The sequence below is a fragment of the Lepisma saccharinum genome, unplaced genomic scaffold (genome assembly GCF_977018435.1).
Source record: "Lepisma saccharinum unplaced genomic scaffold, izLepSacc3.1 HAP1_SCAFFOLD_1105, whole genome shotgun sequence".
Taxonomy (NCBI): domain Eukaryota; kingdom Metazoa; phylum Arthropoda; class Insecta; order Zygentoma; family Lepismatidae; genus Lepisma; species Lepisma saccharinum.
Window position 1 is genome coordinate 11,280 of NW_028143751.1, and position 27,842 is coordinate 39,121.

The 27,842-nt window shown below is 38.6% G+C and overlaps 1 protein-coding gene across 1 annotated transcript; it reads right to left on the minus strand.

Annotated features, from left to right (window-relative positions):
• LOC145983501 (synaptotagmin-11-like) lies at positions 1-26,915 on the minus strand (the record flags this gene model as incomplete). Its single annotated transcript, XM_083116590.1, has 4 exons — positions 1-137; positions 2,401-2,524; positions 16,046-16,201; positions 26,699-26,915. Coding segments are annotated over 4 exons (634 nt in total), but the record flags the coding sequence as incomplete, so codon positions are not given.
• Between the last annotated feature and the right edge of the window lie 927 nt (positions 26,916-27,842).

Sequence of the window (27,842 nt, forward strand, 5' to 3'; positions counted from 1 at the left end):
CTACCATCCGTTTGCAGCAGCACGCACTGTCACCCGCCCACTCGCTTTCTTTCCTCCTCTGCCGTTACGCTCGGCCTTGAACCGCAGATTGCAGAGACAGGCTATAGCCAGAAACATATCCTGAAACGGTATGCAACCTGAATAATTACAGTGCAATTAGGTTTGTCTATGCACAAGGATACTGAACCTTCTTTAAATGAACAACAAACACTCGTTAAACCGAATGCATGATAAAGTATCCAGGGTCACAACCAGATTGAGTAAAACGAGACATTTGGAAAGAAAATATTGTCAGACATTCCGAATAAAGATTCCAGAATATGACGTAACTGCATTCGAAGTTGATTTTCTACATTCCCCGGCAACAAACAGTGTCAGTAGTCATCACATATATTTGCTTCCGTTTCGCGGAAACAGCCCGCTCAAAATCACCGCTTCAGCGTTTCGCATGCCCAGCTAATGGGGGCGACAAAGAGAATGGAAAAATAGGCCATCAAAAACACACTTGCGACCTGAGAGAATTTCGCATCTCGAGAACGCTCTTTTTTTTTCGGAGTGGTTTTCTACTCCCGGGAAATGGCGTAATTTGGATGTCAAAGTGAATCCACGCAAATGAAACAATCTCTGCGATGGAAATGCAGTTGAAATATTCTTTTAAAAATTGCCAGTTTCTATCCATTTGGAATCACTTCTTGTTTGCCTCGAATATTTACTGGAAAGCACAAAGGATTCCAGTGTAAAAGAGCTGCACGGTAATTGGAATGTGTTTTCAACATTTCTACGAAACTGCAGAGATTTTTGCCACATCAACAAAATGCTGCCGTTTGTTCCTGTTGTTGCCGTAACACAGCTTGCCATTCCCCTCTATCCTTCACTGTCATAGCAACACAGCCAATCCATTCGACCCTGATCGTTTATCGCTACAGGGCTACATTTTCCTTTTTATATAATACTAGCTGAGTACCCGGCGTTGCCCGCGTATTTATTTATCCCAATCTTCTATTAGACATGAAAATAATGAATTCTAACTATAGTGTAAAATGTAACTCATTTTATTTACAGGTATTTAAAAGTATAAGTACAGTATACAAATTATAAAGTAAAATCTTTTACAAATTCACTATAATATTAATTGAACTCAAAACTTGATTATAAACATCTTTAGTTCCACCCATCTAGGAGCAAGAATAAATCAATTGAACGGCATTGGGGGTGTCACTATTCATCTTAGCGACCCCGAAAGCTATGGATTCCACATTAATATCGGTCGTTTTCGATTATTTTTACATGTCACCCCCTTCCCACCCCCACCCCTAGGGGTGTCAGGGGTGTCTTACCGCCACAGTATTTCTTTCCAGGTTGTAAGTCATATGTCTACCAAGTTTGGTTGAAATTGCTCCAGGCGTTCGAGAGTTATTCCGGAACAGACACATACATTCATTTTTATATATATGGAAGATAGATTCCTGCAGTGACACTGCTCTATTTATTTTTGCAGCAATACTGCCCTTTCATTTGCTTTCTATACTTCATTACGAGGCAACGGTGCCTGCAAGGAGGGCCATATGGGGCACTTGCCCTTCTAAGATATCTGGAAAAAAAATGTAATTCCAATGGTGAAATTATTACAAATAATATTGTTTTCTGTTATTAACAGCCTGTAAGTTACTATCATGTCCATCAAAATAACGACAGAACGTTCGGGACTAGAAAAATGGAATTTCTCGACTCTTCGAATTGCTAGAAGTCTGGAAACAATTTCCTGAAGTTGGGATTTGACTATGACAATTCACTCGCTGTCATTTTGAATCACTTTTTTACAGTTCCCTGCGGTACGTGAAGTGTAGCATATCAAGTGGTTTCTGTTAAGATATCTGCGCCATCGTGACAAAATAAAAAAAAGACAAAGCATCATTCATATACAGTTTATAGACAGTGGCGGCGATTAGGGGGTCGAGGGGGGCAGTTGCCCCCTTCTTTTTTGTCACTTTTGCCCCCGCATTATGATAAATCTTATCTACAAAGAGAAATATACTGTCTTTGCTCCCCCGGTTTTGGAACCCAGTCGCCGCCACTGTAGGAAACGAAGGAAGGCGAATCCAGTAGATTCACGTGTGAACCTGTCAACAACGCCTATTTTCAATTCAATTTCAATTTTATGATTTGTAAAATAATAAAAATTTGAATAATAAACGATAAAATATAAGTTTCCATGACTGAAGGGCAAGATGTGACATCTTACTGCCCTCCCCCACCCATTAAATCTTGCGAGAGCCCTTGTTACTGGGAAAGATGGAGTGTGAAAGACCATCAGAATGGCACTGGAATATTCACAGGGTACCACTATAGGAGATGGTGACAGGTGTAACCTATTTTTTAGTTTTTCACCCCATTCCTTACCTGCTAATCCTGTGACGTCCATTTTGGGTAGATTTCTAGCCTTCAGTACAACCACCGTCAGTCGATTAGCCGCTGGTTGCCAGCACAGGGATACAAGCAGTTCTCCACGACCTTGGGATCTGATCTGTTAACAAATCAATTATAATAAATATACATGATAGTATTAATTTATATTTATTACACTATCATTCCATAATTGCATATTGGTACAATAAGAAAAGGGCGTCAAAATTTAGTAAATCTATGCTGAAGTTTAGTAGGTGGTATTCTGTTACACAAATTAATCAATATCATAAGATTAGTCTTACGTCACAACTTTTATCTCTGAAAGGATCCTATTCCAGCATTCTTGCAACAATCCGCCACGGTTACAAACACTGGTAGCTACTGTTACATTGGAGAAGGACGTTGAGTCCCTTCATCTATTTAAATTATCATACAAATAGTCACTATATAGTTTCAACAAGGGAATTTCTTTTCAATCTGGGTTCTCAAGCTCACATATTTGAACAATATAGGCTGGGATATTGTTTGGGGTTTCACGTTGATTGGACGACCACTTCTGGATAAATAAAGTAAAGCTGGATGACATAATCATCGGAAACAGAAAGAATAAAAAAGATTTTAATAGAAAAGTCACTTTTATAAAGCGAGATACCAAAACTGAGTGTTAGTTGGGAATCCAGTAGAAAATCCAAATACTTTTGTCAGCGTCATTTGCTGAATTGTTACCGTGGTGTACTCTCAATCTAGGGATCCTAGGTTAAAATTCTGGGCAAGGTATGGATGTTTCATTGTGCTTCTCTTCCTATTCTCGGTTAACCTAGAGAGATAAATTGATTGATTTGTTGTTTTAAGTCCACTTTATGCACAGTAAGGCTAATCAGGACTGGAACTACAGTTTAAAGTTGGATCCGAACCACTATGTGCCTCCACCGGATATCGAACCCGGCACCCTTTGATTACAGGGCAACGACGGTACCACTGCGCCATAGTGGAGCTAAACAGAGACTTAAAACAATAACAATAACAAAAAACCCTAATTGGTATATTATGATAGTGTTTAGTGGCCGCGGTGGCTCAGTCGGTAACGCGTCTGACTACCATGCTCAAGGTCCCGGGTTCGATCCCCGGCCGGTTCAAATCCGGGAACTTTTCTAACGGTGAAAGCGGCCCCGGCGCCCACCCAGCGTCGAATAACATGGGTACCTGGGGGAAACCCTGGGGGGTAAAGGCGGTCAGGTGCGTGATGCTGATCACATCACCCCCACTCACGACCGGATCAAGAAAGTGTGGGGCGTTACCCCCACACCCCCTATACGCCTTCATGGCGTGGTGCTATGCACAGGGGAACACTTTACCTTTTTACCTTTACCTTTTATGATAGTGTTTAACCATGTTCTTAGCATTCTGGGAAGTTCTTTTAGCGCCTTATCTTTTTAACGTGTTGTGTGCAGGTCCCTTTACAGCTTTGCACTTTGACCGCCCTTTTTTTAACTCTAAAGTAAGAATTTTCGATAAGGAGATTTCCCCCAGTATATTCTGAAGGGTTTAAAATGGCTACGTGTGCATTTGCACACACAAAAATTTAATCCATTCATTCTTGCTAACTACAGGAAAAATTCTTCAGGTGAATATGAGTTCTGAGGAGCTTAAACAACCTTCAGGCCATGTAGATGTATGGACGTCCGCAAGAGAGGCCAATCCCTCCGAAAAAATAATGCCAACCTAAAACTATATATTTCACACATAATTTCATTTCAGTCACAGCAATTTATGTTAATTATTGTAAGGACGTTGCAACAATACGGTATTTCAAAGTGAAGGTGGTTCTTTTGAGGGAGCAGCACCATTGTGGAGAAAAATATGCCTCGTTTCCCCCGCACCAGAAAAAAAGTCCTGCTTGTTCCTTACTGGAAGAAATCCCGCTGGCGTTCATGTGTAGATATATCGTTGCCAAAGTCCATTGCCTACTAATCATGCTATCCAATTATGCTGTTAGATATAATGTCAGAAAAAGTAATTACTGTATCAAAATAACGTATCATAACTGCCATATGAATCACAGCTTCCCTTCAGAACTTTTCATCTCAGCTAACCTCATATTACCGACCCCTTCCCAGAAAAGCCGTCTCTTCTCTACGCTAGCAATTTTCTAGAGTGAGCCCGAAGGCTAAATATCTTCCCAAGCCCAGACTCTAATGTTATTATCATTCACTCAAAGGGAACAAGCTGATATAGTTTCCAAGAACGGAAAACTAAAGGCTTTAGAGGTTTCCAAGGTACATGGACGACAATTTCCGCGGATGCAGTTGTATCGTGCTGTGCCTCTTATCTCTCCCAAGGACCCTTGCACAGGATGAAACCCGAGAATCGAGCATGCGAGAACCACATGAGAAAGCTCAAGTCTGCCCCAAGTTGAAAATACGTAGTTTGGACTTCTCTTTGCAGTTTGAAAGGGGACATTACGACTGCTTGGAGCTGCGGAAACAAACTCCTTGCCTACTTTTGGGACGTTTGCCAACATTACCATATTTCTCTTTTTGGAGTCATATGGGTTGTTCTCAATGGATTCAGGTAAAACTGAGTTACTATACCGCTCGCATTTCCAGTTGGCGGCTTGGAAACAACGAATCAGCGATCAGTTTAATTATCTTCGACTGACATCGGGCATTTTCGAGTCACGAGGCACCGAGACTTCCTGGCGGGACGAAACAAATGAGCGTCGGATACACAGAATGTTGCCAAACGTGCTGTAAAACGGGGGGGAGAGTTGATCAGCGCCATTATTGGATAAAAGTTGTACAATAGTACACAAAGCACCGAACATTAGTACACATAGCATGGAAAATCAGTAAACAAAACACCCAAACACGGTACAAACAAGCTAATAGAAACAACTGACAAAAACAGACGTACACTTGGAAACGTTGCAACGGGAGAGCGATGTTACCCCTACAGCTTTGACTTCGCAACTGAGGTTGTTGACACTCATCAAGCCACACACCAACGACGACAATTGGTGGACAAAAAGCGCTATGTAGCAAAAAAGTAGGTCATCCGCCAATTGGGCCTTCGATCTGTGTAGCGTTGCGGAACTCTCTCAAAAAGCGACGAAAAGTGCAAACAGTTTCTGTACTTGTTCCATGCCCCGAGTGAAAGTAGAGGAACTTCTCCAGGAAGAGAGAAAAACACCCTTCCAGTGCCACAGTAATCCAGAGATTTATAAACGTAAGTACACTTTTCTAAACTTTTTGAGAAGAGCAGAGAAGCGGTTTTTCTTTAATGTGTAGCAAAACCAACCAATGAAAAAATAATTAGTTTTTCATGGTTTATGAACCATGAAAATGCTCTTTCAGGTGACAAAGTTTAATGAAAGAGTAATTAATATTGTTCTCGTAATCAGAATTGATTTTTTATTAACTACAGTAATGGGACCGAGCTCGCTCGTAGCCGAATGCTTACCGCTCTCGCTTTTGGGCGTTTTTGACCCAGCATCGTGAGAACAATTGGAAATCATGGTAGTGGACTTCTGCCTCGAAAGACAGGAGATTACCAGAGCGGATGAGATTCGGTGTGCTGTCCACTGATCACTCAAACACAAGCCATTGCGCAGACCTTGACGCTCGAAGTGATGGAGTTTTTAAAATGTGACAATTGAAAGTAAGTGGTAAGGTGGTGGAAGGGGGCAAAAATTGAAGAGGGCCACATGCATAGTAGCTACCTCTGAATTTCACATGTAAAATGAGTTTTTGGTACCAACCATTTTAAACAATAACCAAGGTTTTCTTCTGTTTCAGGGCAGGGGGACAGTCTTGTTCGTTTGCATCAATCATGTTATTAACATAAATTCTACAAAAAGCCTTGAATAGCATGTTAAGGGATAGGTTTTTATGATATAGCATTACAATTTTCTTGAAATGTTTGTTTGTCTCTTTGACTATTTGGCTTTCAAAGTCATATGACATTCACTAAATGCTTGCATTAAAAATGGAATTACCTGTTTATTCATTCATTCAGATAAGTAAATTTATTGAAACTCAATGTTGCTCACGCCAGATGTATCCTATATATTTTTAAAAAAATCATTTGAGTTTCACCCTATCAATGTAGTGACAAAATTTCACAATCACAAAACATTATATTAGAAATTTTTCGGTAATTATAATTAATTTTCAATGTAAAAGTTGAATAAAAATATTATAATCTGAGACATTTTCAAGTGTACACTTCCCTCTACACACTGAAAAAAAAATACCATTCCTGAAATTACAGTGTAAACAAATGATAACAGGGGCTGAGTACCTTTGACAGAGAGCGTTTATGAAGTCTCAGTTGACCTTCCGCTTTTAAGATGAAAAGAAGGAACTCTGCAGAAGAATACTGAGGAAAGAAAGGCACCAAACAATGAAATAACACAGAAAAGATAAGAACATTGTGAAGAGACTAGCATGCGGATTGTTCGTCAAGAAGAAAGCCATTGTTGGTGAAACAAGTAACAAAAGAGCCAATGAGAACTGAATAAATCAAAGGTGGAAATTACGGTACAGAAGTTGCTACTAAAACTAGAGAATGAGTTACACATTCAAATTTCTATCAAAAGTAATGAGCACTGAATGTGAGATACAAGCAAATCAAGGATTATACCAGTGATGAACTTGAGACACCAAACTATTAAGTTATATGTGGTATGTTCTGTATGCTCTGTTTAAATTCTTTATCCAGGAATGTAATATTTTCAAGGATGTGTAAAGTAATAAAGTTTTTTAAAAAAATATTTTTTGCACTCTCTGGACAATTCCCTAAAAGCTGTGTGATAGAGAAACATAACGTAGTTGCTGGACACTGTAAAATATCCATCCACTACCATTGATTGATTGAATTAGGTTAATTTACGTCGCTTGTGTACCGCTTTTGACTAATCACGACGATGAGGATGAGTGATGAAGAGACATAAAAAAAGCACACACATGACCAGGCCAGGATTCGAATTCGGGACTCCTGGGGTCGTATACCGCGGTCATAAAAACACCACCCCTACCATATATATTTTCAAATATTAGTAGTTTGGCGCTATAATTATTAACTTTTTAGACAGATTTAAGTTAACCGAGTGAAAATTGATGTAATATTTCAGGAGTCTACATACACATTTAATATAAACCTTAATTCCATGCACAAAATACATGCTAGAGCCATGTCAACTAATGCCTTGTTGTTGTTGTGTGACGATGACATCACCATTGTCTATAAGTAGTCAGTTGATGCCGGTAGCAAAATATCGTGCGCATGTTCTGTACGATGTTCTGCGCACATCCACCATATGTACCCGACCGCACATTAAGCTATGTTTATTTGTTGGCTCATCTTAAGCACAGCAAGCGGTTCTGCAATGATTCTAATGTCCGGAAAGAGTTGATATGTGGCTAACAAACTTCAATACAAGATGGGTAGAACAAGATGACAATGGGAAACCAACATAAAAGTTAGTACAAATGGTTTGTACATGCTAATGTTGACTGTCAGCAAGTATTGAGGTCTCTCTCAATGTCAATGTAAAGATAAAATTTCCAATTGTTTATGGAACTTTAATACAAATATACTTGCTTTATAAATATTAAAACTAAGTTTGAAGGGACTCCCTTCTATTATCGAGCACATGAAGAGATCCCAATCTTTAGAGACCTAGCATAATTATCTTCTTACGAATTTCCTGTTCAATAATACAAGGAAACTTCATCTTTTTTCGCCAGGAAAACCTCAAAACTTTGTATAAAACTGATGGCTGTGTGTGTATATATAATGTATGTATGTTATTTTGCTCAAATTATAACTACAGGAAAAACTTAAAAGTCATACCTTTGGAATGTGGAATCTCATAAGAAACACAATTTGCACAGAAGCTGAGATGAGCTTCCTCACCATACTATTACTAAGATAACCTAACATAATTCTACCACAAGTGCTGCAGCTTTGTAAACTACAAAAAAACGCCTCATCAAGGAAATTTTACCCGAGTGCAGTGCCGTGATTTCTCTACAATCTACGCGTAATTTGAGATGCACAACCACCTCCAGGGTTTTCATTTGCATGTACTTACTGCGATGTAATTAATCAAAAATGTTGCAACAGCATTTGAGAGAATTTGTTTGATAATCTTCATAGGTCCTTTTACATGTCGTACATCTTCTACCTGTAAAGGAGTTGGTTTGTTTACGATGATCTTCTAGTCCTACTTTGTTTTGGAAGGAATTGTATTAATACCTATATAAACATTCGAGTGAGTGATTGATTTTTAATGTTTATTTTTACTTTTGTTTATTTACGTCGCTGTCCTAGGTCTCTAGGTTAATTGCAACGACGAGGATGCCTTGCCTAGGATTCGTACCTAAGTTTCCTGGTTTTATAGCGCCAGAGAAGTCGGCATAGTTAACCATAAACATGTGAATGTGTAGGACTTTTTCCATTTTTGCATTAAAAAACAAAACTGTTCCCTGTACACTACAGCGTGTCCCGCTTATACGTATAATAAAAGAAAAAATCACAACTTTTTTATTTACCAATATTTTTTGTCCAAACTTTGTACAAACATGTAACAACTCAAGAAATTTTTTTACAAATCAAGAAAACTAGCGCACATCCACATGTGAACTGGCATGGCAAATGTCAAACCGGTTGTGACCCTCAAGCCACACGTTTTGAAGCATGTGCGGGGTAATGCAACCACAATTCTTTCACGCAAGTCTTGCAAATCTCTAACCGGTGTACAGTAAACTTTGTCCTTAACACACCCCCACAACAAAAAATCTCACACAGTGAGGTCTGGCGACCGTGGGGGCCATTCAATAAAATTCGAACCTCTTCCTATCCATTTTCCATTGAAATGCTCGTCCAGGAAGTCTCTAACAAGATTTGAGAAATGAACCGGTTTCGCGTAACTGTTTTTCCTATTTCTTTATTGAAATGTACGGTGGAACTACTTCTCTAGCACCCAAACCATAAAATGCACGAAATAGTCTCTGCACAAGTGTCACAGACTTCACTTCAGACAACGTGAAAACACAAAACACCTTTTCTTGTGGTGACCACACGACGAATGGCTTCTGAGGAACTGATAATATCAGTTTTCAAGACATTGTGGCTACTGCGCATGCGCAACAACCACTGAATGTGTTGCTAAAAAAAAGTTTCTGAGTCATTCTTTAAAATGAAACAACAATCACATCATTCTGACAGTTTGTTTAGAAGTTATGAATTTTTCTTTTATTATACGTATAAGCGGGACACGCTGTATTTGAATTTGAAATTTCCAACTGCTTATAATCCATGTTGGGAGATGACGAGAGTGTGTTACATATTCTTAGCTTTTTGAGAAGAGCGGACACCTTACACTGTTTCTGAGAAAGTTTTAGACTAATCTTACGTGTGGTGCTTGTATTGCGTAGGTTGCTTTACATCCTTAAACTATTAACATTTTTCAAGGGGCTCTTTACACCGCTTTCTTTAACATTAAGGTAAGTCTCTTAGACTCCTCGTATATTTTGAAAGGTGCAATATGGCCATACGTGTTGACGCACACACACACAAAAATAACTAATTACAAATTAACTTATCCAGTAAACGATTAGCTTACACTTGTAGGGGAATGGATTCAGTTACTTCGTAATAAGTTAGTTCATTGTTGTCTTATATGTAGCACAGAGTTGTAGTCAACGGGTAGGGATAGCATAGGCTGGAGAATTTCTGTGTAGGTGAGGCGTCTGTTAACTGAAACGTAACTGAAATAATCATCCGGAGGTATTTCTTTGTGCAATCGGTATATAGAGCCATAACGTTCTAAAGTACTGAAACGCTTAAGATTTTTCAAAAGTAAACAATGTTACACAAAACTCTGGTGTATCCTGTTACTATATTTAAAACAATACAAGTACAAGGTGGTTATAATTAAAGTGACGGTGTTCAGAGTGGTACAGCACGGGCTTTAATGAGAGTAGCAGTCTGAAACTTCGTAGATATGCTAATGAAGCAATGCGCTCGCGAATTATGAAAAAAAAAAAAAAAAAAAATAGTTCCAGTTCTCGCCACCAGGGTAAAAAATGGCGCTGTAAGCAGTCAAAACGTGGTATAGTTACAGGAAAAACACTATAAATCGCAGAAAACAATACTCTTTGTAATAAAATATCGCTACAATTTCACTATTCGAATTACATGAACATTACTAAAGGAAAAAGCAACAAGCGTCACCAACAACAACCAGGGAGCTCACACAATGGTTAGGCAATGTCACCGACTTTGACGTCAGAGTTACGGAAAATTCCACGTTTCGATTGCTTACAGCGCCATTTTTACCCTGGTGGCGAGAATTGGAACTATTTTTTTTTTTTCCATAATTCGCGAGCGCATTGCTTCATTAGCATAGCTACGAAGTTTCAGACTGCTACTCTTATTACAGCCCGTGCTGTACCACTCTGAACACCGTCACTTTAATTATAACCACCTGGTACATATGTTAACCAAGATTATGGATAATCATGTCACAGATATGTTCACAATTCAAAATATGAGGTATAACGAGATCAGAAAAAGTTAGCTTCTTAAAACATATTTCCAAGCACGCTGAGAAATGGCCTGAACCAAGGACAGCTGGCTTCTTGGTATTCGCTAATTGTGCCACGAAGTCTGTTTATATGCATGCGTAATTTGCAGACCTACTGAATAAACTCGCTGTAAGTTAATTTACTCTTGTTTACCGCCTGAAATTTACTCTACAACGGGATGAAGAGAGTGTAATTAACAAATGCAACGCTATTGAAAAATTCAGACTATTACCAGTTGTAGTCAGGCTGGAACAATAACGCAGCAGTGGTGTGGATTGCGTACTTGGGATTGCACGTTATCTTGAAGTAGCATCTTTTAAGGATACAAAGCCATTGATAAGAAGCGCGAATTTAAGATACTTCGAAAACAATTTTACTTTTGAACATTTTTATGTCCATATTTCTGTGAGATGAGATCTAGTTTAAAATGTAGTTTTAAAGAGTTAACTCTTCTGCTTTCTTTATTTGTGAATACTGTAACTAAATTCTGACTAAGACCACGATACTATATTTTGAAAGTTTTATTACCAAATCGTAGAGCGTCTATTGTCCTTACTCTTGTATGAGTACCTTTCTAAGCATCATAATGTAGTCAAGGCAGAGTTTAATATCCCACAAGGGCAAACGGTGGATGGCTACATATTCTCTTTCGATCACTCTCTTCCCCTCTCTATGCACGAAACATTGTCCAAGGCTCAGTTTCCACCAAGAGGTCTCTTCAACACTGTATTTTCCTTTCCACATTATACTATATAAAACAGGGAACGTTATTCTGGCTGTAGTTGAAACCTTTTCCAAGTGTCGTAAGAGTCGACCATTATGATATTAAGTATACTAGAATTTAATAAATGGAAGACGGTTTCTAAACCATTTTCTACAGAACGACAGAAGCCAGTAGTGTTTAAAACTACACAAAACATTATACTAAACCGGATAGAGGACTATGACAATGTCATAAGTAAAATAAACGAAATTGAATGAGGAGGAAAAATTGGAAACGGTAGGACCATTCTTTCCTCCCTTTTTTTAGGTCGAGTTGAGATAAGACCAACTTTCTACAACAAACCGACAGACACCTTTTAACAATATGAAAATTTAGTACCGCAAAAAATACGCAGTAGGAAGCGCAGGGTAGAAACGTTAATGTGAGATTATATATTAGTTTATGGGGAAATAAATTTCATAAATGGAAACCGGAGATTTTGCAGAAGGATAAAAAAAAATTGGATCTGAAGCGAGGTTTTTACTTGTTCCATTGTCCAATAGGGACTCTTTTTGGATTCGTCCGAGCGGAAAGATATAAAAAAAAGGACCGTTTCGCCGACAGAAACTCAAAATCGATTAATTAATTCATACAAGGACGGTTGAACAAAAGCAGTAATCTTTGCGCTTTTGCAGATTATACACAGAACCCGTTCTCAAATGGGACATGCTAGGTTGAACTTTTGCTTAGCACTGAGCTTCCGGTATTAAAACAGTGGACGGAAATGCTTATTTGAGTTTTCAGCTCTTCCTACACGCTCACATATATGTATGTACGCACGTACATATGTGCGTGTGTGTGCATTTCTATTTAAAATTATTCGCTTTCCCTTTTTGCACATGACAGTTATTTCAGATCAATTCAACATAGAGGCACTCTATGTGATGCAATGTAACTATGAACATCCTTGGAAAACTCTTCTACTGAGAACACGAGTTGAATCATTTTTTATTATTATTTTTAAATTTCAAATGCAGTGAAATACATAGTAATTTTCATACATTGCAATAACTTTAACCTACCTCAATCAAGGAAATGTTTGGAAGTTATGAAACTTCATCTGTGATCTCCCACAAAACAATCTTATTTTTCGAATTTGAAAATCTCATTATTTGTTAAGTGCCACTTAGGTGGTAGAATAAGTTGTGATATCCTTTCTGCATTTAACATCCTACCTTTTCGTCTGCTTTTCCTTCCATTATTTTACTGAAATACTAATTAATTGAATTTTCTTATCGGCTACCGTAAATATCGTTTCTTTGCATTTTAAATTTTAATCACGGTTTAATTATTGTAAATATTGTGAAAAATTGAAATGTGACTGAGCAATTAAATACTTGTATCTTTTAATTTATATTAATCTTAAATATATATCAATTGTATTCTTCAAGTTTTGTTATTGTTTATTGTAGAATGCCTAAACGGGTCAAATAATTTTATCTGCCAAGTTTCATTATTGTATTTATTGTGAAACTTTTAAAACTAGCAAACAGTTTTATTCTTTATTATACAAATAAGTATTGCTAAGGCAAATTAGATGAGTGTAAGAAAGTAGCTACATGTATACATACACCGTAGACCAAAAGTCACTATGGGATACCATTAATAGTGCAAGACCGCATTATTCGCAAGCGAAATTCACCTCAACAGTTGTATGTTGAGATGAATGTACTCACATACGTTGTGTGGTAATAATTCGTCTGTTTTCCGTTGACATTCACCATTGTCTGTAACTATGAAATTCACAATTATCATCTCAGATTAATAACAGTTTCAATGACCTATAAATTCACAGAAAAAAGGAAGATAGTTCCTCTGCTTCACAAAGAGGGCGCACTAGACACTGCTCTAAAAGTCCTGTAATTTGATAGCTTGTTACGTGCAATGCGCTTCAACGGAACAATTCGTAGAACCTTGGAAACTCTGTACTAGACCGGCAGGAGGATGTTTACTTGCAACTCATGCATTTGTTAATGAACACCAAGTAAGAAGCAGATGGAATAGGTCTTTGGAAATTCCATAGCAACGCCCCCATTGCCATGGCAACAAGATGCTAATTTGAGTACACAGTCCTCCGCACCCCCTTCCCATCTAAAATCTGTACCAGTCTTCTGTCGCGTGTTGCGAACTTGTGGGATTGTGAATTGATAAAGAGAATTTTCTCAATGTGTTCCAAAAGTTTTCTTGTAATCCACTCAGAATACAAGTATCCACGTTAAAGATGATAAAATCAGTACTCATAATTTACCATATTAAGTTATTTAAAATCTTTATCTACTGCATACTTGTAATTTATGTACAACCTAGACAGCATATAGCATATTAATTATGATGTATGTATGTGTGCCTCTCGATTGCTTTGTGGTAACTCTGTCGCCTCGCAATGAAAGGGTCCTTGGTTAGATACCTGGTGAAGGCACATACTGATTCGGATCTGACTGGGATACAGTCAAAAGTGGCAGAAAAGCAATGAATTATAGGATGCAAATATAATACGTAAGCATTTGTGTATATGTATTCATGTATGTATGTACGAAGCATGTATATATGTGTGTGTGTGTGTGTATTTGTATTTGTCTATATTTATATAGGTAGGTTAAATAGGCAATCGGTATGTGTAGAGTTTTGTTTTTAAGTCCACCTTTATGCACAGATAGGCTAATTGGGACTGGACCTACAGTTTAAAATGCGATTTGAACCACTTGCGCCTCGAACGGGTACCGAAGCGCCCGGAAGCCTTGATTACAAAGCGACGATGTTACCACTATACCGTGGAGGAAGTTTGTAACAGGCATGTGTAAGTGCATTTGTACATGATATTTATTCTATTGCTCTTAATGTCCACTTTAGGGCATGCTTTTTTCCTCTGTAAGTTGAAGGTTCTGTCTGTTGAAGTCAAATAAATAAATGCACATACCGGGCAATATGTTGGTTATAAATGAAATTCCTGAGCCATAAAATTTGTTCACCTGCCGGGGATCGATGGAGGGATCATTTATTTGTTCCAGCTATTCTATCCAAATGGCGGTCGTATTCGTACGACCTTCCGTTATAAAGTCCACTTTAACGATACATCACTCCAATCTAAACTATGGATCTGGACCCATAATTTATAGTGGTGTTCCCCTCATCCGGAAGTCTACACCATTATAATTTATCACATGAAGAGAGCAAGTAATGATGGTACAATTATGGAAATTATGGCGAGTTACATAATTTTACCCCAGCTTGTGACTCACCATTCTCATTGCAAATGTTCGATAATAAACAATGCTGGTTCATTTAGCCTTCCTCGAGAGAGACGCTTGTCTCCAAACAACATCCTCAACCTCCCAGAAACGTACTTCTGCATAGTATTACAAGAGTCAATTGAAAACCTTAAAAGTCCAATAAAAATTGTAGGGCAGACTGCATACAGCTCAAATTTACATGATGTATCAACTGTTAGTTTCAAAACGACCTCAAGGCTGCAAAACTAATCAATTGAGCTTCAAAACGCCATTTTTGTTATTTTAAAGATGGCGTCTCCTATACACACTTGCAGCAGTGAAGAGGAGCGATTTCTTGCCCTCTGTCAGCCTAAACCTGACATACATTTATCGGCAAATGAAAATTCAATATATGTGTGCATGCTTACCGCACCAGCAAGTTTACTAATGGAGGAGAAAGTTCGACAATGGCCTCAGTTCGCAGGCAGATGGATGGAAAGGCCTTCGTAGTAGCTCATAAGTGACTGCAGGTGGACCCCAAAGACTTAATCTTCTTAAGGTACATACAGGCACTAACTCAAGAGTTGAAAATATATGTAGATCAGGAATCGGTCTGTGTTAAAATGCAGCAAACTTGTGGAACCCTACATACAGAAATCTACTAGATAAGAAAAATAATTAAGGATTTCATTTGACTCTACCTAGTATGTGTGATATTTAACGGATCTACCGTTGTAGTAGAACTGCACAATCATTTGCAAACAATTTGCAACATTTCTGATAGCAATGTCCTCCTACCAGAAGACAATTTCCTTACATTCCAAAGCGAAGCTGGAAGTTCTGAATGCAGTAGGTCACTAAAGGGCTATTTATCTTTTAATAATGTAGCCTTCCACTACAGAGGTGCTGTATATCTAAAGGGAAATGCTCTTTGTATCGAGCGAGCTGCTCAAATATTCAAGTTATCTTGCAACTTATACAGTCTTATAGCACATATCTATCGAACGGAGTGGACACTACTCAGGATACCAACCATATTGCAATGTGTGTCGAGCTTAGCTCTGTCCTCTACTCACCTTTAAGCTCCTTGGGTGAATATCCCTGCATAGGGCCAGCTGATGATTCTCTGACTGCGAGAGATCCACCGTTCCCAAAGAACAGAAGACTTCGCCGATGATGTCGTCCCTGGAGTAGCGGTCGAAACTCAGTACCACGAAATGAAGCGTGATGCTCTGGAAATAAACAAAGCAAACATAAAAGATGCTGAATAATTATTATTTTCATTTAAGGAACAAATTTAAAGATCAGAACGGTTATCGATGGTGTAGAGTTTTAGCATAACTGTTGTTTAAAATTGCAAATTAACGTATTGAAAATGCATAGAAATTGCCCAGATATACAAAAGCTTTGTGCATATAGTTAATAATATAATATAAAATCATAATAATAAGAGCATTTTATGATAATAGGACTGAACCCACAGTTTAATGCGTGTCTTTTCCGGGAATCGAACGAGAGATTACCGCAGAAATAGTTCATAATAGTGTATATATCGCGCGTTATTAATGACTGAAGCTAACGTATATTCCATCTGAATATGAAACAATATTTGAGACTGGAACAATGTTAAAGCTTACAAAGAATAAAGGGTTTTGCTTTTCAAAATCGGCAATACAATATTAAAATACTATGTAATTTGATCATTTGTATGAACATATAGTTTATATTTATGTACATTTTTAATATAAAGACTAATAATATTGAATTCTAAAAAGTAATATTGGATAAAATTAAAAAGAAAAAAGTGGACAAAATTAACTCATCGTAGATAGTACAAAAGTAAGTAAAGGCGGATTTTGAAAATTCGCAATTAATCTAATTTTGAATCTCTCTCTCTGCCGGCCTCCGCTACCACGCAAGAGATCCCGGGTTCCAATACCGACATGGATGTTCTTTGTCAATGTCCCCTCGTCACTTTAATCATATCATCACCTATCCTCATCTTCGCAATTAGCAAAACTGGCAGAAAAGAGAAGTACAATAAACAAAATCAATCAATCGACATTTCATTGAGTTAACTAATATGTGTGTACGTATATGGTTGCATGTGACTCAAATTTTCAATACAACAATGTATTCTCACCGGCAATTTCTGCAAGCAACGGTGCAAATGTCAGACTTCTATTCCTCCTTATTGCCTGTGGTCATATTCTGAAGTGCACTCATGATTAACCAATGTTTCAGACAGTTTTCGCTCTCGGTGAAGGAGCGTCCTATCCAGCTGCTACGAATTCTCAAATGCCTTTCAGCATACTGTGATGGATCGGATAGTTCGGCCGCAACCACTTACTGTGCATTATTTCTCCCTCCCCTGGGGGGGAACACAATCAACCCGCAAAACTGTCGTCGTTAATAGAATCGTCACTGCCAACCAAACTTTCGAAATTACACGACATTCCGCGGCTACAGTCTTCAATGAACGGGATCAGAAATTGATTTTAAAGATGCTAGATGCGATAGGACAAGTTATAAATGATTGATTGATTTGTTGTTTTAAGACCACTTTATGCACAGTAAGGCTAATCAGGATTGGACCTACAGTTTGAAGTGGGATCCGAACCACTTGTGGCTCCACCGGGTATCGAACCCGGGACCCCTTGATTACAAAGCGACGACGCTACCACTGCACCATCGAGGAGCCTAAGTTATAAATTAATATTGTGAATATACGTTACTTTATAATGCTGTTAAGAGCGAAAATATTTTGGCTCTTATGCATTTGCAGTTTGGAATCGAGTGATAACTCCAGAACCCACCAATCAGCAAGTGAGCCACTGACGTCATTTCAACCCAGCACCTATCGCTTGCGGTCCAAGCTGTTGGTAGGCTCGCTAGCACTGAGATTATTTCCGTAACATATCTGGTTGTTCTGCACTGCAGCTTGCGATCGAGTCATAACTCCAGAAGCTTCCAATCAACAAGTAAGCCGGTGACGTTATCTGAGCTAACCTATCGCTAACCTTCTTGTTCATGCTGTACACTGTTCGTAGGCTCACTAACTAGCTTGATTCTAGCCATACATTTGCACGCTAACCTTAAAGATTAGTAACTAATTATGAACAAAGAAAACAAAAACAATTGCCATTTGAAATTAGAGAAGTATCAGTTCGTTAAATTTGATAATTTGATTTACAATTATGCTATTGTATCATCATTACGAGAACAAAAGAATTTTGGAAAAAGTTTGACTTATTTAAATCAATCGTGTTCTATCTCAATTTCTCTAATTCCATCTCCTTCTCTATTCCTTTATTTCTATTTCTATTATTTTACGTTGTGTTTCTGCCTCTCAGGTTAATCGCGATGGTAATAATGAATTGATGGAACGGTGACTGGAGAAAATGAGGTATCCATGTCGAATGACCAGGTTTCGAACCTGGGCCCTCGTTCTCTCTTATTCTCAACCCATTCTCTCTAACACTCATCTCTAATCATCCCTTCTCTTTCATGACCATGATGACGTAGTGGTTCCGGTTTCGATTTCCAGTTGAAGAACACTACACAATGTTGCGGATTTCAATTTAAACTGAGGTCCAGTCCCGATTAGCCTATCTGTGCATAAGGTGGACTTAAACAAAAACCCACACTCAAACCTACTTTAGACTGTAGGCCCAGACCCGATTAGCCTATCTATGCATTAAAAAAATACTCAAACTCACAGAAAACTCTAAGTTCAGTTCCGATAGTCTACCTGAGCATAAAGCGGACTTACATCGAACAAATTTTCTTTAATTTTCGCGTTTTCTCTCTCTCTCTCTCTCTTTCTCTCTCTCTCTCTCTGCCGCTCCCTCTTCTCTCTCTGATTTTCCAGCATTCTCCCTCCCTCCAGTTATTCTCTCTCAGCCTTTGGATCCCCCAGAGGCTTTCTTTGAGAACGCCGCGCAAACCTCTCCTCGAAAAGCTATCTGTTGTGTCTAGTTCATTTGTTTCTGATGACAAACTCCGGGCAATACACAACAAACATTCCTCCAATCCCGGGCCTAAATTATAATTAGATTATATCCTCTGCTCCAATCTGGCTGCAAACAATCTTTCTAGGCCACTTTCAGCTCTCGGAGGTCGATTCCGTTACCAGAGTTACAAGCTCTGGTTGTTGGGTTTAATTCAATTGCTTCTGGCAGAGGATCGGAAACAACCGCTCCTCCTTGGTATGCTTCACCTCAAAGCAACAGAAAGACCGCCAGGGCAATTTGAGCTTCTTTCGGCTGTCTCCCTAACGAATACGGCGAAAGCGAGTGTGCAAGTGTGCGAAACCACAAAGCTGGTATTTTATATTTCTCTTTACTTTATATCGCTTATTTGCCTTCATGGACTACATACAACAAAGATTAATGATGATAACATGAAGCTGTTGAAAGAACACTCACTCATGCCATGTCTAATACTTGATCCGGGAACCTTTTTCTAGAGATATAGTGCCGAGACAGACCGAGTGGATTTGCTTTAGAGTAACTATTTGACCACACACGCACGTCATATTTTTTATTGCTTTTGCTTTCGCTGTTTTATCCTGTTTTGATCTTCCATATCTATTCCGACTCGCGTAGAAGCCTTATTTTGTTCACTAATGATTGAAAAATACACATGTAGTAAAATCTCATATTTCAGTGACATGGTACTCTTGCAAAATAATTCAGATTCCATTTGTCGAGTGGTGTGAAATATGGAACATGAATCTTAATCCTCAAAAATGTACTGCGATAACCTTCTCCTTAAAGAAAAACCCACTAAAGTCAAAATATTTCATAGAAAAGTATTGTGTTGGACCTGGGCGTCATATTTGATGATAAATTTTCTTTTCTATCACTAAGGGTTCCATGCGTATGATGGGTCTGTCCTATTGTCTTACTGGAATAAACAACCTGTCTCCTTTCAGGATTCTACAAATCTTTCGTTTCACCTACAATTGAGGTGCGGATACAAAGGGCGAACTCAACAAACGTACATTGTGAGGGAAAGTTGTCAGGCACAACAAATCGTGGTAAGAATAGATCGGAAAGTTTCCTGCTTGATTTCCAAAGTTTATTGTTGAGTGTTCCCGTGCCTCACAACTTGAAACACATTTTCCTCTAAATGTACTGTAGACGGTAGGGTGCAAGCGACGCACGAACCTTGCCTAATGCCCACGTAAGCTCAACGTCAAACGTCCAGCGCGACAGGGAGGTCATACACCTACCTCCTATATAAGAGCAGGAGCAAATACGAGGAGCTCTCTTTTGTCTCTGTTGTCATCGAAGTGTAAGCCTAAGCTATTGGACTGGTAATCTTAGGATACGCTGTGTTCAAGGAAGCGCCGCCGGATTAGGCAAGGTGAGTTAGTGAGTGTGCCTTCCATTTTTAATCCCTCCCTCCAATCACATCAATAAAACTAATGTGGAGAGAGTATCGGTCATTGTAATTTTCAGTTTGCCTTATCCCGGTACGATCTCTACTCTGCCGGAGGATAGACGGTTAGTAGAGCTACGGGACGCGACGATCTAGTGTAGTCTTGCCCGGCGCCTCCACCATTTAGCATCTGCTCTCTCCGAGGGAACGGCGTCCGCTATAGGACAAGATTACACTGGGTTTATTGATGTGATTGGAGGTAGGGATTGAAAATGGAAGGCACACTCACTCACTCACCTTGCCTAATCCGGCGACGCTGAATTGTTGAGTTCGCCCTTAGTATCCCCAACGCCTGATCTGAATACTGCTCTCCGATCTACCCTTAAATTCAGATAGAATAAATTCGATTCTAAAATTATTCGTGGTCATTGTTCGTCATAGAATCGCATCAAGAAAACACCTGCAAAAGGCAACAAACTAGCATAGCTTATATTCCTGCATAAAATAGCCAATGGAAACATCAGAAGTGATCGCCTTCTACAGGAATCACTTTCGAGTGCCGCCTCGAACCAATAGAAGCACTCAGCTCTTCGCTTGTCAGAAGCCAAGATTATGCATTCCATACGAAAATCATTCCCTGTAGACATTTTTTAAAAATCAAGCTGTTTTTAGAGGGCGTTTGTTTAATACTAGCCCACTGAAGTTTTTTACTCTCTCTGCACTCGCCCGAATATTTGGTTACACCCGACTCATCTGGTGTCAAGTTGTGTATTTGGTGTCTGCACCGTGTGCACTACGTTCCGGAGCAGTGTAATGTGTGGTGTATGGTCACGTGGTGCGTGATAGCTAATCTAATGATCGATGGAAGCAGCAGACAGGCATTTGTTGAATCTTCTGAACTTATGAGAGAGAGAGGGGGGGAGAGAGAACGAAGGAAAGAGAGTCCTTTTCTTCTTTCGAGAGAGAGAGAGAGAGGAAAGAGAGAAGGAGAGAAGAAAAGAGAGAGAGAGAGAATGGAGAGTGAGAGAGAGAGATAGAGAGAAAGACAACAATGTTTATCGTCTACATGGTTGAACGTCATTTCCTTGCACCATCCTGACACCGGGATACATCTGCACTATACCTTGTGTCAAAAGGTGCAGCGAACTAGACGAGGCTAATGTGTAAGTCACTTTACCGCATTTAAATTTTGTTTATGTTATTATTTTCTCTTGATAATACATTCCAATGTAAAAACACTAATGATGAATTTTGAATACTCTGTTAAATAAATATAAATAACATTACATTGATTATTTGTGACTACGAGGACTAAGGAAATTTATGACAGTGTAAAAGAAAATCAGCGCCGGAAATTAGAATTTTAGTTTTAGACGAGTCTCTACGATAGCGTGTTGCCTTGTGCTCAAGGTTTCCCTGGTTCGATTCTACGTTAGCACATTTTAGCAGTTCGAATCCCAATTTGTTGTAGGCCTTCTCGGACTAATCTGTCACAGCATGGTCACTCACGATGAACGATATATGCAACGAAGGTAAAGGAACTCTTCATCCCATTGCATTCATTCATTTTCTCTTTCTCTGATTCTATCTATCGCGGTTAAACCAGTGGCGTTAATATATATTCATGACTCTCCGAAATACGTGGCAAAAGAAGTATTGTTTTAGGTCCACTTTATGCACAAATAGGCTGATCGGTACTGGACCTACGGTTCCAAGTGTGATCCGAACCACTATGTGATTTCACCTCCACCGGGTATCGAACCCGGGACCCCTTGATTACAAGGCGACGACGTTACAACTACTCTATCGCGGAGGCATAGGTGGAGAAAGATTAGCAATCACAAGAAAATGTAAGAATTCTGATATTCAAATGACAGCTCTATCTAGAGGAATAATTTCAAAGAAACAGCTGGTGTCTATAGGATACGACCAATAGGTCATTTGTGAGTTTGACTTTGTTTTTATGCCCATTTTATGGAGGCAAATCGGGACTGGACCTACAATTTAAAGTGGGATCCGAAGCACTATATGTCTCCACCCGGTATGGAACAATCAGAAATGTAATGTGGGGAACTTTAATTTTCAATTATCTAGAAACTCAGAAATATTTATAATTGTATTTATTTATATCATGAAAAACTAAATATGCTGACCAAGGCAGTAATTTATTTTATTAAAAACATAAACTAAACGTAACGTTTCAACCTTCTAGCAAGGTCTTCTTCAGACTCTGTATCAAGTACAAAAGTAACAAGATACAAAAACAGGGTATTATATATATACACAAACATTACCCCCTCCAGACTATTTAGAAAGTTGTTTGGAACTTTCTAGCAGGTGACTTTCACTTGCCACAGAAAAGATATGCAAAGTGCTTAGGAAAGCGGGAATTAAAACTTACAGGAAGGGAGGGAGAAGCATCTTAGGAATAGCGAGGAATGAAAACAAGAAACAGGAGAACAGAGAAGAGGAAGAGGAAGAGGAAGGGATTATCTACGAAATGAAATGTAAAGAATGTCAGAGTGTGTACATAGGAGAAACGAAAAAAAGGCTGAAAGACAGGTTGAAATAACATAGGGATGATGTACGACTTAAGAGAGAGAGAAATGCAATATTTAAACACACGAGAGAAACGGGACATGACATAGAGTGGGATCAGGCTAATCAGATAGGAAGGGAGAAGAGAATGCTAGTGAGAAAATGGAAGGAAGCCAAGGAAATAGAGAAGAAAGGTGAAGAAGACACAATGAACTGGAATGGGGGACTGAAGATAAACAAAGTATGGAAGAAGGTGTTAGAAAGAGTGGAAAGGACAAGAGAGAAAGAGGAGAGGTGAAGAAAGAAAAATGAAGGGAAAAGAGCGTGAGATTAAAAATCCAACCACATTCTATATTGAAGTAATTGTGTTTAGCCTTTTAGGTGAAAGTAAAGTTGGCAAGTGAAAGTCACCTGCTAGAAAGTTCCAAACAACTTTCTAAATAGTCTGGAGGGAGTAATGTTTGTCTGTAATACCCTGTTTTTGTATCTTGTTACTTTTGTACTTGATACAGAGTCTGAAGAAGACCTTGCTAGAAGGTTGAAACGTTACGTTTAGTTTATGTTTTTAATAAAATAAATTACTGCCTTGGTCAGCATATTTAGTTTTTCATAATCATGGAAACAAGGCTTAATGGTGTTATAATTTATATCATATACAGGAATCCTCATCTGAGCGAATTCTCATTGAGCACAGTCCTTTTTTTTTTCTTTTTTTTTCATTATTTTGAATCTTGCATCATAACTGCGGCGACATTTCGTCCAATTCGTAAATAAAAAGAGAGGATGTAATTAGGTCTGTGACGTTATTTGCTTTCTGGGGAATTGTATTTTGCGCTCTCGGGGTTTTCATTCATTCTATTTGGCACTCTCTCTAATTTTGTCCAGAGAGCTCCTGGACTCGAGCGAAACTCATACAGGCCAATCTCCGAGCCACCGGCAGGATTTCCAACTCGCAAAAGTAATACCTCAAGTAAACAAGAGAGAAGTTTCCCCAGCAGAAAGTTCAAAAGACCAGAAGTGGAACAAAGGCCGTCTCCGCCTCAGCGCTTTTCAAACATAACTTTTCCCGACGGCTGCTCCCTCATCTTCTTGTTTCTTAAGTTAATGAATTTTCCATTTCGGACGAATTATCCCCCACCACTCCCCCGCTTTTGCACAAAAAAATAAATTAAAAAGGGAACCGTGGACGGATGGGGGGAGAATTTCGAAACAGTCCTCTTCCTCTGACGTGGCTGTTATGCTTTGAGGTCATTTTACATGCACGGCGTGCTTTAAAAATATATATGAGAATCAAGGCTTGTCCATAGGATACGGATTATGTTTCTTCAGTGTAGCGTAAAAAAACGTGAAACAGGCCAGAAGCAAAAATTAGCACATGAATTATCGTGAAAAGAGTAATCTTGAGATGTAACAGCAACAGAATTTCGACGGCAATCCCCAGGAAACGAAAGTTCCCACAAGAATTTGAGGCAAAGGTACATTTGTAACTAATTAACTCTCTACCCATTATAAACCCGAAGGTTTATGGCTGCAGCAACACAAGCATTCCATCTGTCCCTATCCAAGAACAATCCAATCTTTTCCATCCTTACCGATTTCCTTTAGGTCCATCTCAACTTTATCCCTCCATCTTCGCCTTGGCTTTCCTACTGGTCTCTTACCATCAGGTTTCCCAACAAGAATCCCGTGAACTCTTCTATCCTCTCCCACTCGTGCCACATGGCTTGCCCTCTTAAGTCCTCTTCATTTAATTATTCTAATAAAATCTGGACATGAACACTCAGTTCTAAAAGGTATATCTGTGAAAGTAACAAATGCTAAAACTTGTGCGAAATGAAAAAAGCGAAATGCAACAACAATGAACAAACTAAAAATAAAATAACCAAGTTCTGAAAAACATGAAGAATCGCAAAAAGTTATATCAAAATGAAGGAAAATGATAAGAAATAGCATTCGGAATAGAACAAAAGCGAAAATTTTATGCATAAAAGGAACAGTCGCTAAGGAGTAACAATTAATGGAAACATCTACGTGTATTTAGAAATATCAGCGAATAGAAAAAACAATTAAAATGAAGCAAGACAAAGACATAGAATTTGCTTACTTGACATTTTTAATGGCGCTATTCTATCGCAGAACGTGCAGCTCCCACAATAGAAAATATTTTCCTGTAACTTACCCTGAAATACTGTTTATAATTCCTTGCAACTGATTTGGTGCAAATAGCACCAGCAAAATACCAACTATACCAAAGGAGTTTATCCTAAAATCTATTGATTATCACTCTGCAACTGCTTGTTGTAGGCAGCAGAATACGAGGGTCACTATTTATATTTTGAGCCTTGGCAACACTGATTGAAGTTAGGCACGATTTGACGTTTGTACGGAATCGTCTGGCATTATTGACCATAACGTACTTCAAATGTTTTGTCAATAGCTTCATTTGTGTTGTTTATGTTGCCTTGAAGATTGCGCGACAACAATAAAATGGAATTAACTCGTGAACATTTTCGTGCGATGATTTTTTATGATTTTCGACGTGGATTATCAAGACAAGAGTGCATCGATCAACTTACTTCCACATTTGGCGATGAAGCCCCATCCTTTGCCACTGTGAAACGTGAATTTAATCGTGGCCGCCATTCGCTCACCGACGAGATTCGCGAAGGTCGTCCAAAATTAGTTGTTGTTCAAGAAAACATTGATGCTGTGCAAAACCTAATACTGCAAGATCGTCATGTAACATACTGTGAGATTGAGGCAACCATAGGCATTAGTTCCACCAGCATATATAAAATATTACATGATCATTTAGCTGTGAGAAAGGTATGTTCTCGTTGGATCCCACACAATTTGACAAAAACTCAAAAAGACGCTCGCGTCAATTGGTGCAAACAAATGCTCAATAAATACAATCGTGGCGCTTCAAAAGACGTATATAAGATTGTAACAGGTGACGAATCATGGATATATGCATATGAGCCGGAACGTAAACAGCAGTCGACTGTATGGGTGTTTCAAGATGAACCCAATCCAACAAAAGTTGTTCGCGCTCGAAGCACATCGAAACAAATGGTCGCCTGTTTTTTCGGGAAAACTGGTCATGTGGCAACTGTGCCTTTAGAGGAACGTAGAACGGCCAACTCTGAATGGTACACAACAATTTGTTTGCCAGAGGTCTTCGGTCAAATACGGAAAACAAACAAACACCGTCGGATCATTCTTCATCACACATCTCGTCTAACAACCGACTTTATGAACAGTCAAAAAATCAAATTGATGGGTCATCTGCTGTACAGTCCTGATTTGGCACCCAATGACTTCTTCTTGTTCCCGAATGTCAAGAATAAATTGCGTGGACAACGATTTTCGTCGGCGGAAGATGCCATTGATGTGTTCAAAAACCATATTATGGAGGTGTCTCAAGAAGATTGGAAAAACTGCTTTGACAAATCGTTCGAACGAATTCAAAAGTGTATTGACCATAAAGGAGAATACTTCGAAAAACAATAAAGCAGTTTTCAATGCCAAATTCCTGTTTTTTTCATTTTTAGGCTCAAAATATAAATAGTGACCCTCGTATAAACTAGAAAGGAGCACATTTGACTGAAACGATATTGACTACTCACCTACAACTGATACTGATTATAATTCCTGGCAACTGATTTGGTGCAGATATCATCAACACAATGCAAATGTTTGCCATAAAATTTATTGATAATCATTCTGCAACTGACATAGTTGTAGGCAGCAGAATATAAACTAAAAAGAAACATATTTTCTCTGAAATGATATCGTCTACTCACCTGCAATTGGTTGAAGTTTATTCCATAGAATGTGAAATCTTCATCGTACACCGGATTCCGAGTCTTTCGCAAGACTCTTGTCTTCACTTTGTGTTGCTTGTCTGGAAGTAGCTGCAACTTCACGTAGGGGTCGCTGCTTCCAATGTTGGGGTCCTTAGCAGGCAGGTCCTTGCACTTCACTACAGTGACCACCAGAGCGTTTTTGTCCGATTTGTATCTAAAGGAACAGAACGAAAGGAAGACTGTAGCCATGTGAAGCTCAAACCAAGCAAGCAGTAATGACTTTGGAATCGGAGACTAGAGGCAATTCAAATAACAAATTGACAGACTATGTCAGGAAATACTTGTTCTATAAAATAAAACATTGCGTTAATATATTACAACAGTTTAATTCTGAAATATACAAGGTCTGCAAAACTTTACCTTGCAGTTTCAATTCATTTGTTTGAAATCTCCCACGATTGAATCTATGCGTACTATTTTTTTCAGGAGCTTAGGAAACTAAACGTAGGAGCTTAGGATATTACTTGGCCAGCATTTTGGCAAACAAACATTTGATAACTACCACATCGTTTAAAGGGCCCAATCAAGACAAGTCACCAGTTTTGTGGCTACGATATTTGCCGTAAATATGTTTTCAAGTGAAGCTCATCTTGATATATTTGATGACTGATTTGGTGTTGCATTCTCTTTCGCGTGTTAACTGCAGCTAACGTTATACCATTGATAACTTGAGCATGCTTTATTGATTTCCAATTACACATATAGTTCATTTCAATCGCCTTCACAATTAAATAAGACTTGTTACCAGTTATAAACTATGCAGACATATCACGAATATATTCTGTAGTTGACTAGTCAAGAAAAGAAGTCAAACTTTCATCCAAATAAATTCGTATCGGAAAGAAACATCCTTGTGCCTACATATGTGTTCTATCGGGTGTTCCATTTACAAAGCAAACCCGGAGTTGGGGACAGTACAACTTTTGAACCAGAAGTGGTACACATATAATCCTTATACCAAATTGAAGCCTTGTTCATGCATATATATTTTTGAACCGGGGAACAATAATTGGATTTCATTAGTATCCACGCAGTGTTGCCAGATGTAACGAGAAGTGTAAATGATTTTTTTTTTTACAAA